This window comes from Labrus mixtus, chromosome 21 (genome assembly GCF_963584025.1).
Source record: "Labrus mixtus chromosome 21, fLabMix1.1, whole genome shotgun sequence".
NCBI lineage: Eukaryota > Metazoa > Chordata > Actinopteri > Labriformes > Labridae > Labrus > Labrus mixtus.
Window position 1 is genome coordinate 6,354,640 of NC_083632.1, and position 15,918 is coordinate 6,370,557.

The following is a 15,918-nucleotide window of genomic DNA, read 5'->3' on the forward strand; positions in this document are numbered from 1 at the left end:
AGGTTAAGTTTAATTAATGCTGAATTTAGAAATATTCTCTATAAAATGTGCAAGTGTTTAACCATTACATATATTTGGCTATTTGAATGTATTGTGTTGTTTTTACATCCGTATTAATGTCTGTACTTGATATCTACAGCATGCATCATATTCAATGACATCATCATTGTCCTCCATCGGAAACTCTTCAGCTGTCTTCCAGTTATCAGTTTTCATATTTTCTGAATAATTCAAAAGACAATGTTAAAGTTGTACTATATGGTTATAATTACATATTCGCTTGATAATGAGTTTCTTTGAGTTGAACATTAATAAAGAACTGTAACAGACAGTTACACTAGCCACGTGTTTGTGCCCTGGTATAATCTACAAACACAACAGATATCTCATTTTCATTGACCTCTTAATGGTCATCACACGGTCGATCAGCTGTGCCTGTTCTGAAGTGTAACATATTGACCATCTTTGATATCAATATTCTTCAAATAAGTAGCTTTATTTTTTTTTTTTAAAGTTAAATACATGAGTGCAAACTTGCCAGAAAGCTTTAAAGCATTTTTCATTTTTAATTCTCAAGTGAACTATTACTCAACTAGACAAACCAATAACCTATACCTACCAATGTGTCGTACATCCCGAGGACTCAATAAGATACCGTAAAATCTAATTATGGAACATGCATCTTTATTTACTACTTGATGATTTTTTTTGTTTTTTTCGAGATACAAATTGAGATTCAGAAATGCGTTGATGTCAGAAAGATTTGTAGTGAATTGTCCTGATTTTGTAAAATTGTCTACATACTGTACGTCCTGTTTTGCTCTATTTTTTTTGATATTTTCAATGTTTGTATGTCATTTTCAATTGGGTAAATTTTATTTGTGATAGTAAATATTCTTACTTTGTTATTTTTACTGTATTTTATTTAAATTTATTTAACTTAGGTGGCTGTAGCTCAGTTGGTAGAGTTGTCGCCTCGCAACAGGAAGGTGAAGGGTTCAATCCCCATCTGAGCAACATGTCCAATGTGTCCTTGGGTAAGACACTTAACCCTGCATTGCTCCCCCTGCTTCTGTGGCGGTGTATGAATGGATTAGTGTTGTACTTACTCTCTGATGTACCTCGCTTTGGATAAAAGCGTCTGCTAAGTGAATTGTAATTTTGTTGAATCTCTTAAGGTGAGGTTTTGAGATAAGCCCTCACCTGCACATGTGTTTTATTTTTTATTTGTTTTAATTTTCTGTTTGACTCTTCTTTCAAAAAAAAAAAAAAAGTGCAAATAAACTTAACTAAACTAGACGGAGACTGCAGCGCCCCCCTGCCGGCAGGACACCTCCCTGCAGGTGGGAGGAGCCGCTCCGTGCAGCGTTTATAAAACCGCCTCGATCCCTGAACGAAAACACACCCAGAATAGAGACAGCTGCTGCCGACACCAGCCGAGACACCTCCGGAATCCGCCGAGTCCACAGTGACGCCTCACCTTTGTAACGGAGCTGTGAGAGCGAGCCGCCCGGTGTTGTTGACGTCTGTATTAAAAAAAAAAAAAGAGAGAAGAAAAAAAGAAGGGGGGGGGGAAACTCTGCTGCCAGCTGCTGTATCCAGACTGCAACGCATTTGCGCAGCACAGAGAGACGAAGAGGGTGGGAAAAAAAAAAAGATCACATCCAGTGTTTATAAAAATGCCGTTTGCCGTTAACGGCGTCCTTTGCACGCTGGCGCTGCTCGTCCTGTGGCGGGCAGAGGAGTTCGCGGAAGCGTGCAGCTGTGCTCCGGTGCATCCGCAACAGGCGTTCTGCAACGCCGATGTAGGTGAGTAGAGCCCCGGGGACTGTTGTTGTTGTTGTTGTTGTTGTTGTTGTTGTGGTGGTGGTTGTTGTTTACCTTGCTCATGTTGCACTGTGTGGGATATACAGCGGAGGGTTTGCAGTTACTCAGCCCGTCTCTCTGCTGCTTGCTGCTGGGGTCACAGGGGCTTCTGGAAATTGCTGGAAAGCCTGGAGGTGGAGGAGGAGGAGGAGGAGGATGTTGATACTCAAGGCCATGGCCCTGTACAGTTTGCGTTTGCACTCAGATCGCAGACTCACGCTTATCCCATTGTCACATTTAGTTATGTCATTGCAATATGCATAGACCCTTAAAATGCCAAAGCAGACATTTGTGGAGCTGAGGAAGAAGATATGGTGTCCTGGAGGGGTGCTTTAAAGTGAAGCAACACATTTCATTTGAAAGCAAAGGCCACCAAAAATGACAATAAGGAGTTAAAGCCTATGACTGTCACTGACGAGCTGATAATGACCTATATTAACTTTATTGTAATCAGGGTTAATTCATTGCACAAGCTTAGTTAAAGCAAAAAAAAAAAAAATGAGGAGACTACTGGTCTATGTCATGGTTTGTGCGCACCATGTTTGTGTTTGTCAGTGTTATGTACAGGAAGGAGTCTTGTCTCGTTGTCTGGTGCAGAGTGTGTGTTCACCAGGCAGGCTTCACCCTCAGCAGCTCTGGGACAAAGCTGCAGCGTCGCCTGGCTTCTGCAGGGCAACGTGGCACAAGAGAAGGAACAGACAGACGAGGAGGGAAAGAGCAGAGAGGAGGACAAGGGATGGAGAATGTGAAAAAGAAATTGAATGGAGGAGGAAGACAGGGTTAAATGACACTTACAGCTTTATGCATCTTTTTTTTTTTAAATTTTATTTCCATTCCTGCCCCTTTTTTCTTCCTGCGAGGGGTGGTGCTGGGAGGAATTAGAGGAATGCTGCTGGGGTTTTCCCAACTTTTCTTCAATGTAAAGTAGGGAGACACGCACACATTGCACACTGCACTTGCATAGCCCCAATAGATAGCTGCATGCCTGCAATGGATGGTGGACTCGTGCACACATGCCGGCTACAAATTACATCTGGATGTCAGTTCAGGGTGTGATTTCAATAAAAATCCTGGCCAGCATTAAAATATGCATGGTATTCAAGAGAATGGAGGACTATTAGACCATACGTTGACTCTGGCTCCATCTTTTTTTTCTCCTCTGTCTTCTTCTCAGATGTGTTTGTGGTTAACATGTCTATCTGTGTAATTTGACATTTCAAAATGACTGCTCTATTTTCAGGTGTGACTCAATCTTTCGCTGAGCTGGCAGGTCTTAGTAACAGGATGTGTCAAAGACAAGTGTTCTTTTTTTTTTGTGTGTGCTCATGTTGTTTTTTTTAAAGGATAGGATGGTGTTTAAAGACGTGCAGACCACTAAAGCTAACAACAGTTGATGTCATTGTCCGGCAGTGGTTTCAGGGTGGACCTGAGGATACAACTGGCTGATCGTAAAACCCCAATCTGGTGCCGGACAAAGAGAGGGGTGGAGAAGGAAGACGGAATTGGATTTTGCCGGCTTGCAATGACCAGAAAATCAGAATAGAGTTGGTTGTCTGGTTTCCAAGAATGTGCATGTAGGCAACAACAAAGTGACATTGTCAACAGTTTTGCGGTCGGACAATTGATATTTGTTTTCTTGGTGTGTGGGATCCCCCTACATGCACGCACAATCACTGTGTGAGTGCTTTTGTGTGTTACCTTCGGTTTTTAAAACTAAACCGTGCTCCAGATCAAACCAAAGCCATGAAGATCAAGCAGTGTCATGCGCCCACGCACGTTTGCTGCATGCATGTGTGCTCAGACAAACATCCTCCTTCATATAAATCTGTTGCCCACAAAGGGGAACTTCCCCGTCAGCCCTGCCCAGGCAGACTGTCCCGAGGCTGGGCGCCATGAAAGACCAGAGTCACCCTGCTGTCTGCAGGCAGGAGAGGACATGCAACAACACATGCACACACACCCCAACAGTACAAATCTCCATTTATGGAAACATTCAAGGTTTTTTTTTTTTTTCCTCTTGAAAACCTGCTTTAAAGGTGCTAAATACATTAGACTGCTGTGGACGGTTTTGAAAAAGCTCTGATGGATTCTTAAAGGAGCAATATGTAACTCTGACACGTAGAGTTACAAATGGGCACTGCAGTACAAATTCAAAACATTGGCGAGCGATGCCCCCCCCCCCCCCCCCCCTGCCTCTCCTCTCTAGAGTTGATGCGCACCCAGGTCGCCATGTCTCGGACACTGAAGCTTCAGTGTTTAGCCATCTCTTCAACTGTCTTGAAAACTGCCTAACCTCTCTCCATTTTTCAAAAGCTTCTCCAATATTTATCCAAGTTTTAACATATTTCTCCATGGTTAAAATAGTGGAGCATTTACTGGAAGAGAGCTGAATATTTCCTTCAGAAAATGGTGGAGACCAAAAATAGAGCTAAAAGAAGAAGGAATATTGGACCCACATGAACTAAATGGTCTGAATCCTGACTCCTTGTGAACGATAATGTTGCTCAGTAGCTGTTGGATGTAAGCTGGCAACTGCTTACTAATAAGTTTATGATATTTACTTAAAAGGAGTTGATATGCCAGGCTGTGTTTACATCTGAGTACACTGCCCCAAATGAGCAAAAAAAGATTAATTGGTGCTTCTATAGATAAAGAAAGATATATAGCACTAAAGAACATTGTACTGATGAAACTTCAGCTTCTATAACTGTCCACTTAAACCCTCACAAAAAAAGAACAACACAGCTTTCGTCTCTTAATCACAGGTTCTTATCGGAGGTCAGGAGACAGGCCGGATTGCGTTAGAGGGCGGTCTGTCTCTCGGGTCAGACGACAGGTTAAACAGAAGGCCCTCATGTGTCTGGATCAGAGCAAACCACATCAGAAGAGTCTGGGATGATTTGGTGGTAACTGGAGTATGATAAAAAAAAGAGATGGATTGTCATGCGACGGATTGAAGGGAGGCACCGTGTGTGTGCTGAAATAGGGTCCGGTCTGGGCATGGAAAACATTGCTTAGTGCAACTGATACAGATGTATAAGCCATTAAATGTTGTCTGGGTTGGGGCGGGGTAAGGGAGCAGCCAAAATGTGGGTCAGTTGGTGGTTTATGGGGGGGGGGGGGCTCCTCCTGGTGATCCAATGACTTCAGAATCAATCTGCGGTGAAAGTTAGCCGTCTGCAGACCCCCTGTCGTCGCACTGTTTATGGATCGCGTTGTGTAGTCTGCAGCCCCCACAGCACACTGTTTAGACTGCACAGAGTGAGCCGCTCGGGTTTTTACTGCAGGAGAAGTAAACATGTTTGCAACAGCCGAGGTGAAGCTGCCATAATAACAGTCTGTTGTGAATAACAGAATCATTTCCCCTTAGTATTGTGTCCAGCTGCTGATTCTTTGCTCATTAGTTTGTGGCACAGAACGAGGTCAGGAAATGAGAGCGGAAAAAACTGTAAGGAATGTAGGAGAGAGTGCCAACCAGGTATACTGCTGTGTGTGTGTGTGTGTGTGTGTGTGTTTATGTGTGTATTCTGGCTTCCACATGATATTTGAATAAGCATCAGATTGGAAATAAAATGCTGAAGTTTGCTTGTAATAAACTAGAAGCCCTGGTATTAGTCGACCAAACGAATAAATGTCTTCACCCCCAATACCCTCAATGCGGATTAAATGTTGTGTCTAAGCTGTAATGCAGCCATCTGCCACTAGATGGATGGCCTCTCGTAGGAGCAGTTGTGTTACGCTAAACTGGCATATGACAACTTGACAGGAGCAGCACGTAAACGACATTCAGCAGAGGGTATTGCGACACTAACCCGCGAGGTTGACCGGAGTCTGGTGCCATAAAGTTTGCCGCACTCTGCAAACCAATTAGACGCCGTTAACCTTCAGATTAATGCCTGTTGAGAGAGAGACGCTATTAACTCGGGGAGCTGTGGACCCCGATAATTGTGTCTGCTCATAAAGTCATAAAACTGAACCCAAGGGTGTCAGAGCCACAGCAGTCTACTGTGAGTGTGTGTTTATCTGAGTGTAATTGTCCTCTGTTCCTACTTTTTTTTTTCTTCTCTCTATTGCTCATTTTTTCCATTCTGAATAAATGCCCCAAGCATAGCTGAAGTCTGATGTAGCCAGTCAGGCCATTAAAACACCCAACTCAAACATCTATACATACACACACACAAGGTGAGAAACGCACCTCTTGTAAGTGGTTCTATAAATTATGTTTCCTGCCTGATGGGATTCTTTCTATTGATTTTAATTTGAAACAAATTCCCATTTATTTTTGCTTTAATTTACTCCCCTGAGCTTCCCATTAATGAGTGCAATGAGCCTAACACACTTCTACTTTTTTTTTTTTTTTACAGCAGCACTCTTTCTGCATTCATTTATTGGAAGTGTTTTGTCCGTCTTCCACGTTGTGTCTCAATGAAAGGTCATGGGTTCGATCCACAGCTCCTGCAGCCACATGTCTGATGTGTCATGGGAAAGACACTTAACCCCAAGTTGCTCCCTCTGCTTGGTCGCGCGGCGCATGATTGTGTATGAATGGGATTAGTTAATCCTGATGGTAACGTTACATGGCAGCATCTGCCATCAGTGTGTGGAATGTGTAGGTGTGACCTGCGGTGCAAAAGGGCTTTGAGTAGTCAGAAGACTAGAAAAGCGATATGCTTCAAGCTCGAGTCCATTTACCATTTTCCTCTTTTCGTCTCGCAGTGATTCGAGCAAAGGTGGTGGGCGAGAGAGAGGTGGATTCCGGGAACGATATCTACGGGAACCCCATCAAGAGGATCCAGTATGAGGTCAAACAGATCAAGGTAAGGATACTAATATCAAGTTTAAGACCTTACCTAGGATATCAATCAGATATGATAGTGTTCTGGTTAAAAAGGGGGAAATCTTCAAATAGCTTATCCTGACCCCTTGACTCTCCTGCTGTGGTTTTTTTTTCCAGATGTTCAAGGGGCCTAACCAGGACATCGAGGCTGTGTTCACTGCTCCTGTGTCTGCTGTCTGTGGTGTTACCCTGGATGCCAGCGGCAAGAAGGAGTATTTGATCTCAGGTGTGTATTTCCAACTAGGTTCCATGTCTGTTTTGTTCACAAATAGTACAGCTATTTTACCATCGTCTTCTTACCTTGGGGCGGTTGTGGCTCACTGATAGAGTCAGTTGCCTCTCTGCTGGAAGCTCAATCCCCAGCTCCTGAAGTGATGTGTCAAAGTGTCCTTGGACACTGAAGCCCAAATTGGTCCCTTTGGCTACTCCGGCAATGTGTGAGTGTGAATGGATTAGTACTGTTGGGCACTTAAAGTACAGCGTGTGAATGGGTGGATGTGACACTTACAATAAACTTGCTTTGAATTGATGCATTGAAGTGATATTTGGCGTCTTTCGATGAAAGCCAGCGTTGCATGCATTATGTCAACGGATTCTGTAGATTCAGGTGATATCACAGGTGTTTCACTAGCTTAACCACTGAACCCCCCCCCCCCCCCCTTCTGCCCTAAAAACCAAATGTTTGATACAGGTAAGATGATCCACTTCTTTTCAGTATTAAAAGATGAATGCGACGTGGTGGGATTTATTCTACCTTGAAGGTCATGTCGATGTACTTTCATGTACTGTAAGTTATTCATTAATGCCTTCAGAGTGCCCCCCCCCCCCTTTTCTGGTCTTTATGCTAAGCTCATTGGATAAGGATATTTATTCCCTGATTGTTTTTATGCTCACTGGTATAGTAATTGAAAGCAGAAGAGGCACTCTAAAATACAGTGAAATATAGGAGACACAGAGGAGCATGATGTCATACACGCTCTGGTTTCCCCATCGCAGACAGAGATGCACCCACAAGCTCGCACCCTAATTACATAGAGTTGTAAGAGAAGGAACTGCTGAAGCCAGCGTTTTCTCCCTCTCTGACCCTTTTTCCTTTTTTTTTTTTCAAGATGTGGGACTTAAACAGTGGGAGAGACAGTTAACTTAACTGCTGACCGGTGCGACTCTTAAAATGATTCATGCTCTCTGCAGTCTGAAGGGTTAACAGCTGGACGAGTTACAGCGAAGCGTGAGTCAGGCCCGTCTGCGAGGACGCGCTGTAAAAGAGTTCAACATGTCGAGAGCTGCAGGGGTGAGCTGGCGAGGACGCGGCCTCGGCAGATCTCTAAACGCAGCTTGAAATCTTTTTCTTGTTTTGACTGGTGGCACTCAGTCATGGAACATAATCTCTCGAGGACAGGTGGTCTTTGTTTACGCCTGCAGGCATCAGTCCAAAAAATATCTGATTTGAGCTTTTTTTTTTTTTTTTTTTTTTCACTCCCCAATCGTTTACAGGCAAAGCAGAGGGCGGAGCGGGCATGCATGTGACGCTCTGTGACTACATTATGCCCTGGGACTCCTTAAGCAACACCCAGAAGAAGGGTCTCAGCCAGCGCTACCAGATGGGCTGTGAATGCAAGGTAAAGGCAGTGGAGAACTGTGTCTGTGTGGGAGGTTATCTCCCAGTTTTTCTTTTCTCCTCCTGGAGAACAAAACCAGATAAAGCATGACCGCATGAGACGAGACATGAGCCGCAACAACAAGCAAAGCGTTTTATAGTTTTAGTTTCTCCAATAAAAGGATTTGCATTTCTTTCTCCTTGTTTTTTTTTTTTTTTAAATCTTGAATTGATCTTAGACTGTGCTTATAAAAAAACAGTGTAACATGCAGGTGAGAGATGGATTCTTTTAGCTTTGGATGTAGCAACACAAGCTGTTTTCCTCTGGTTTTTTTAAGTCTTCCCTAAGCTTAGCAACTTGCTGTATTCCTTATATTAAGTGTATACACTTGAAAGAATAGAATTAAGTCTAGGACAGACTTTTAAATTTCGATCCCACAACCGCTGCGACGAGGACTATAGCCTCTGTAGATAGTGCGCTAGGCAATCGGCGCTTACGTTTCGACAAGATACAATCGTATCATGACTTGACTGTACAATGACTGCGCAAAATATGTACGCAATAAGAGAGTGTGTGCCGTGTGTGTCTCTGCAGATTGTTCGCTGTACCATCTTACCCTGCGAAATCTCCGCCCCTGAGGAGTGTCTGTGGACGGACCTGATGATTGAGAAGCAGGTGCACGGGCGTCAGGCCAACCACTACGCCTGCGTCAAGAGGGCAGACAACTCCTGCTCCTGGTACCGCGGCGTGGCACCGCCCAAGAAGGACTTCCTGGACACAGAGGATCCTTAGTCACGTGGCACGACACATACATGTAAATGATTCCATTGAAATTTAAGACAACAACATCAGGCAAAGTGATTTTTGATATATATATATATGTTATATATATATAAAGAACAAAGCTAATGTGACTGAGATTACCAGCTGGTCTGAAAACAATCTTTAGCCTCTCTTTGTATTTGTTGTCCATAAGTGTTTCAGTCAAAAAAAAAAAAAAAGCAACATGAGGCTTCTTAAAAGCTCCGCATTGCTCGACATTCACTGACTCAGATGAGGTTCAAGGGTTGTTTTCGGACACAGTTTCTTTTAAAAAGCAACTAAAATAGCATCATGAGACATAGACTGGTCGAGTGATGAAGTCACTTCCTCCTGAGGCTGGCGTCAGGAGGACATAAACCCTTAATGAGACAGAGCACTTTTTGCCCCGCCCCCCCCCCCCCCCCCCGCCCCGTAAAAGCTCTTTCATCAACAGCTCTGCTCTCCAAATCCACCAATCACGATCCTCGACACACAGACGATCATTCGTTACCCATCGTGCTTCTACTTTTTATTACCTCATTCTCCGTTTTACTCCAAAGCCAAATTCCAAGTTGCCTTTTTTTTTTTTTATTTTTTTTTTTTAAATGATTGTCTCGCTTTTTTTCGGTACATCATTTTATTTTCTGCCTCTCTCATATCCTGTGCTGGGAGCTCTTGACGTCCACTGGTGACGTCACACAAAAACGCCCACAAAACGCTTTGCTCTTTCCTTTTAAAAAAAAAAAAAAAAAAAAAAAAAGCACGAATCATCTTGCATAGCTGATCTTTCGCTGGTTTTGTCAGGTGAAAATCTTTTCTTTGTGTTGATTTTTAACCAAAGCGCGTGACCTCCACAGGCCTCGCTGGACCAGTCTATGCTGTGTAAAGATGAGTGCTCTAAATTTAAACCTGCCCTTCATGTGAAACACAACAACAACAACAACAACAACAACAACAAGAAGTCAGAAATAACCCCCTAAATTTCTCGATCTTCTTCATCTTATCTTCACCCCTGTCCGATGTTGTCCCCACTATGTAGCTGTACAGTTCCTATGCATATACTTTTGTTGTTACTTGATCATTATTTACTGCATTAGAACTAGATTTGCACTTTGTGAGGATGAGGTCCAGTAAAGACAAGAGCCTAAACTCACTGATGTTCGCCTAGCTTGGGAAATCCACCTCAGGTGCAGAGTCTGCCTTCCTCCCCCCCCCCCCCCCCCCCCCGAGTACTTTTTGGTGATTTATTATTCACGAGAGCAATCATATTCTTGCTATCTTTGTCATAGAAAAAAATAGTATCTGCAATGAAAGGGAATAAAAAAAGGGAGCGCGCAAGAGGTTTGGTTATAAGGGATCTTTTTGCAGATCTTACTGTTCAGAGAAAGAATAAAAGCTGGTGGGATGTTATTTCAGTTTCTTTCTTCTTTTTTTTTAATCTATTGATTGTAAATGCCAAAAGCAGTTTCATGATTTCCTGATATATTCTTGCAGATGGTTTATTTCCTGACTAATCACATGCTTAATGTTAGCTTTGACCCGTCTCCCCTGCGCCCTCTCGTCATTAATGAAAGCTTTATTGCCGTCATAGAAAGCAAGTCGCTCGATAAAAGTTTACAGTGCTGTTTTATACACCTCAAGCTACATTAACAAACAAATCTATATATTATGGAGTATTAGAGGCATAATTTAAAAGTAAACTCTTTACATTTTTCATTACTTTGTATTTTTTTCAGTGTTATTATTATTATTATTATTATTATACCGGTCATGATTTTTTTGTGTGTTTTTGGCTGTCTTTGTCTAAGATGTATTTAGCTGTAGTGTAGAGTTGAGAGGGTCCTCTTGCGCTGGAGTAACGTGAGAGTGAGAGCGATGAATCCTTTTTTGGAGCGGTTTAGAGAAATGAGAATGGCTACTTTGTATGATTAGAGGACTGTGCATGTGTTGACGCTTCGTGTAAGTCCAGGCAAAGGACAAAAATATTCAGTATTATCAAATAAAAACATGTTTGAAAGAATGAACGCGGTATGCGTGAGTCATTTGCTGCAGATGTTTTGATATGATCTGTTTCCCCTGGCCAGTGAAATCATTTTTCTTTTCTGCTAAATGCAAATCCAAGAACATTCAGTTTCTCCACAACGGGTCCATATACTTTGGGTTTCGTTCCCACAGGAATGCCAACAAAACACCAACTTAAGATTGTGAACGTGCCAACAATATAAACGATAAAGACCAATGAATTAGTAAACATTCAACCAGCATATTATATTAGCAAATTAACTGCAAACATTTTAGCATGTTTATGTTCGCATTTTATTAAAGCATGCCTGCATAGCCTTTTTCTTATTTCAAATTTCAAACACAATTTAGCAGCTATGTAGCCTAATGCTAATGAGGCTGATTAAGTTTCTATTTTGTGGTTGAAAACTCAGAGGATAACATGTGTTAACATGTGTCGCCCCCCGGTGGTGGAATGAACTTCCAAACTCCATTGGATCTGCAGAGTCCCTCTGCACCTTTAAGAAAAAGCTAAAGACCCAGCTCTTTCATGAATACCTACGACCTTAATGATGATGGTCTCCATATTATTGATGATGATGATGGTAATGACGATGGTTTTTGTTTGATAATGACGACTTATAAGATGGTTTCTATACTGATTAGAGCTCTCAAGAACTGCCCTCAATGTTGTGCTTTGCCTCTGGTCACTTCCTGTCAGCACCTGTGTGTCCAATCAGACTCAAAGCTGATCGTTTGCTCTTACTGACATTGTTCCCTTTTTTCTAGATCCTTGCTTGTGTTGTTCTTACTCTCTGATGTACGTCGCTTTGGATAAAAGCGTCTGCTAAGTGAATTGTAGAATAACTGCCTTTGTCTGTTTGTATATTAATAAAACAATCAGTGGGAAAGAATGTGGTGAAATTTCCACAGAAGTTAGAAGATAATGGGACAGAGAATCGGAAGATATACAGCCTACAATACAGCCATGCTAGCAGTTTATAGGCACTTTAAGAAAATACACACACAGCATGCTAATGACAATCCACAGTAGCCTATAACCCTCGATATCATCTTATTTCAGCGCTTTAGCATGCTAACATTCACTAATAAAATGTGATGACGGCACTAGATGGATAAAGACCACCAACGTTACATCTTTAGGGGAACTTAAGCGTCAAAATCATGAAAATAATTCAACAGGTGAGATATTTCTGTCAGGACAAAAGCCCTGGACGAACTTCAATTTGTGACATACTGCTGCTAGACAATTCTCCTCTGATAAAACGTTCATATTGGAAAGCTCATTGTTAAGAAGTATTGCTGTTGTGTTCCAGATTAGGGATGACAGATGTTTTAATTTCTGAAAATATAGCACTGGGCCATATTTCAAACTAAACATTTTAGACATTAGCGACCTTAAGCTAGCCTACACTAGCAAGCCTAGAGAAGAAACAAAGATAAGTAGCCTCGTTTACGTGGTTGAATCATAGACTGCAAATATTAAGGGTTGTATTTCATCTTATCTACTTTATTTTCAATTAGCCTTTAGTTACTATCAAGCACATTTCAACAATATAATCAGATAATCCAATAACTGCCTGAAAGCCTTTCTTGTTGTAGTGCTCAATGGGATTTCATAAACGTTTTAACTTGAGGTGGTCTAATGATAAAGATGTATTATGTGTCATTAAAAAGATTTTTTCATTAAAGTTCAAGCATCTGTGATTTTGGTTCTTGGGGCGGATGAGCTTGGCCTCGGTTTGTGCTGCTGTATATTTCACACTTGTATCAGCTGTAGCTGTGTTTGGGGTGTGTCCTACTTGACACATGAGAGCTGAGTGTAGAGGCTGTGCTGGGAGAAGGGCAGACAAATACGCTCAAATAGATGTGGTGATCTACTCAACTAGGAAAATATTTGAGAAATGTGCAGGCAGGGCCCAGACTGGGTGGGTTTTGCATCTCTGTTCATTCTCTCCTCAAAAAAAAACGTCAAACAGGATTGTAATAATCATCCGGTGACAGAGGGGATTTCACTGTTTCCTATGCTGAGATCTTACTGGGACACTCAGAGGTCATGGTCAATGTTTCTGAGGCAGGGTGTGGATTATAGATGATGATGCATTTAGAAGAAGACGCAAGATATGGAAACATGTTTACTGTCATACCCTGAAACTTAAAGTTGTTCAACTTCTGTCTTTTGTGTTTGTGTTTGGGAAACCCTTGACGGATGTGGATTGTTTCTACAACATCGGCTGTGCAATCCTTATTACCACAGAAAGAAATAGCAGACAAGCACGATATATGAAGAAATGACTGGACCCTGTAGGCATCAGAAAGTATTTCAACTTCCACACATTTCTACTCTTACTATAGCTTTTTACTCATTGTTCAATCTTTGTTGTTTTTTTGAATGATTAAAACGCAGTTTACTTTTCAATCATGGCCATGAATCTCTGAAAAAAAACACAACAGTAACCGAGGGCGATGTCTGAGAGACGTTGTGAGCTTCTTGTAAAGACTAAACAATGCTCAATGATGAGTCAAGTGTCTATCCTTGTATTTGAGTGTATACTTTTACTCAACTTCATCAAAGGGGGAATGATACCTTTCCTTTTCAGGTGGATTAATTTGTCTGAAAATGACAACAGCAATGAATGTTATCATTTTGACAAGGTCAGTCTTTTATTTATTTCACTCATAAACCATCAATGAACTGATGCAATCTAAATCATTTACATCATGTCAGTTTTACTTAAGCTTAGCCTGTATGAAATGTGCATCAAATGTTAGATACCTGCATAATTCACAGTTCCACACCGTCATTGTTACTTGTTGTTGTGATGCCACCCAGTGGCCATTAGGGGACATAGCAGCCTTACAATTACTACAAGGCATCAACAAAGCAATATGGTTGCTAACATAAATTCAATGTTTGTGGGGGGTTTGTTTCACAAGAAGGTTAAGAATTTATTAAGCTCTTTTTTACATTTAATAAAATAGAAAACATATTAAAATTAACAGAATAATATGAAGAATACAACCTTAGAGGAAGCAAACACGAAACAGAGCTTATAAAAATATGTCACTGTCTTGAGTTTAAGTGTTAGTGTTTCTGTCATTGCCCTCGGTCTGATTTGTGTTTTCTGTTGTATTTTGCTTTTTCCTTTCTTATGTTTCTCACTCCCTCTGCATATTGTTACTTTTATACTCCTGAGTTTTGTTGGACTTTAGTGTTTCCTGTTTCATTATGTAATTCTTTTCTCCAGTTTTACTTCCTCCCTTTGTGCACATTCCCTCCACTTGATTGCTCTTCAGTTCCTCCTGTGTCTTGTTACTCTCACCTGCGGCTTAGCTTCTGTGTACCTTCCCCTCTTGTCTTCAGTTTGTCGTCTCACCTTTTTGATCCTGCCTTCCTGTGATTTTTTTTCCTCGTGGTTATTTCTCGTGTTTTTTCTTCACATTTTTTCAGTTTAACTTTTTATGGACTTTTCTGTTTTTGCCTTTTGTTCATATAAATAATTTTGCTGTCTTCACCTGGGTCCTCTACTTTAATTTATTCCTCAAATGTGACATATACCCAAAGACAGTTGAGAATTCCTGATCACATAAGATCTGCATTGATACAAGCACAATAACTTATCGAAGCTTGAAAGGCAACTTAAATTATGAAAAGGAAAACAATCTATGATTTTACTGCAAGGTTGTGAAAATATTCTTCCATATTAGCATGTTACCCTGACAGGAAAGGATTGAGGATTGAAATAAGTAAATACTCATCATTCCAATGAGATGCTATAAACATAAATCACAAAAGACGCCGCTTTCAAATTACACATTCATTTGTATTTCGAGGTTTCCAGATTTCTTTCTTTCTTTCTTTTTCTTGTAAATAATCTACAAAACAAGTTTTTTTAACTCATGATACAGACCAGAATTTCTTTAAAGAAATTCAATGTAATGGGTTGCCATCTCTACAACATTTAAACAAGTCTCTCCTTCTTCTTCAAGGCCCATTTACCTCGGGTTCTTTTCAATCTTCTTTTCAAACTGGAGCAGAAAAAAACCTTGAATGTGTCTAAGAGCTTTTCAGTGATGACTGCTTTCCCCTTTGGTTAAAGCGTCTGGGACTTTCTGTGAATACTTTCAGGTCAGGCCACTGCTTGCTTGCTAGTTTGCACCTGACTCAGCAGACACATTTCAAGTCTGAAATTTACTATGAAACTCTTCTATACGTATCAGTTTACAATAGTCTATAGAGCCTATGTTAGCACACGATTTATAGACTACATGTAGTCAGGTCATACCAGAAAAGTCGCTCTAGAATTTGAAGGAAAATGGAAATCTTTGTTCTTTTCCTTCGCTGCAGTAAGCTGTAGATCTGCACACACTGACTACACACCATCTCAAAGGTTTGGGGAAATAATACCATGGTGTCAAAAGGCCATTTGATATGACTTCATTTTGTATTACATCTATTTGAATCACCGAGAAAATAGACGATATGTGCAGCAGCTGAGGCTAATATGTCACCTTGAGATTAAATTCAAAGCATGTTTTGCGTTCCTTGAGTGATTTTTTCGACTCTGTGGCAGACATGTTCTCCCTTGTTATCTTACTTATGTTATAGCATATGTGGTCATGAGTGTAAAGTTAGAAAAAGTTCTAGATATATCATTTTTATTACTGGCTAATTCTAACAGCTTTGATGAGCCCTTTATTTTTTAACCTGCTCCATCATTTGGTCAGTAATGAACAGAAAAGAATGCCTTCAAACAGAATATAAAAAAGCTACTGATAACATTTCCTCCACTA

The 15,918-nt window shown here is 41.1% G+C and overlaps 1 protein-coding gene across 1 annotated transcript; it reads left to right on the forward strand.

Annotated features, from left to right (window-relative positions):
- The first annotated feature begins 1,388 nt into the window (after nucleotides 1-1,388).
- Nucleotides 1,389-11,122, forward strand: timp2a (TIMP metallopeptidase inhibitor 2a). The gene is made up of 5 exons (XM_061028783.1): nucleotides 1,389-1,809; nucleotides 6,583-6,683; nucleotides 6,821-6,929; nucleotides 8,198-8,322; nucleotides 8,896-11,122. Exons 1-5 carry the CDS (start codon nucleotides 1,680-1,682, stop codon nucleotides 9,091-9,093), a joined length of 663 nt encoding a protein of 220 aa, XP_060884766.1. The 5' UTR covers nucleotides 1,389-1,679; the 3' UTR covers nucleotides 9,094-11,122.
- The last annotated feature ends 4,796 nt before the right edge of the window (nucleotides 11,123-15,918 follow it).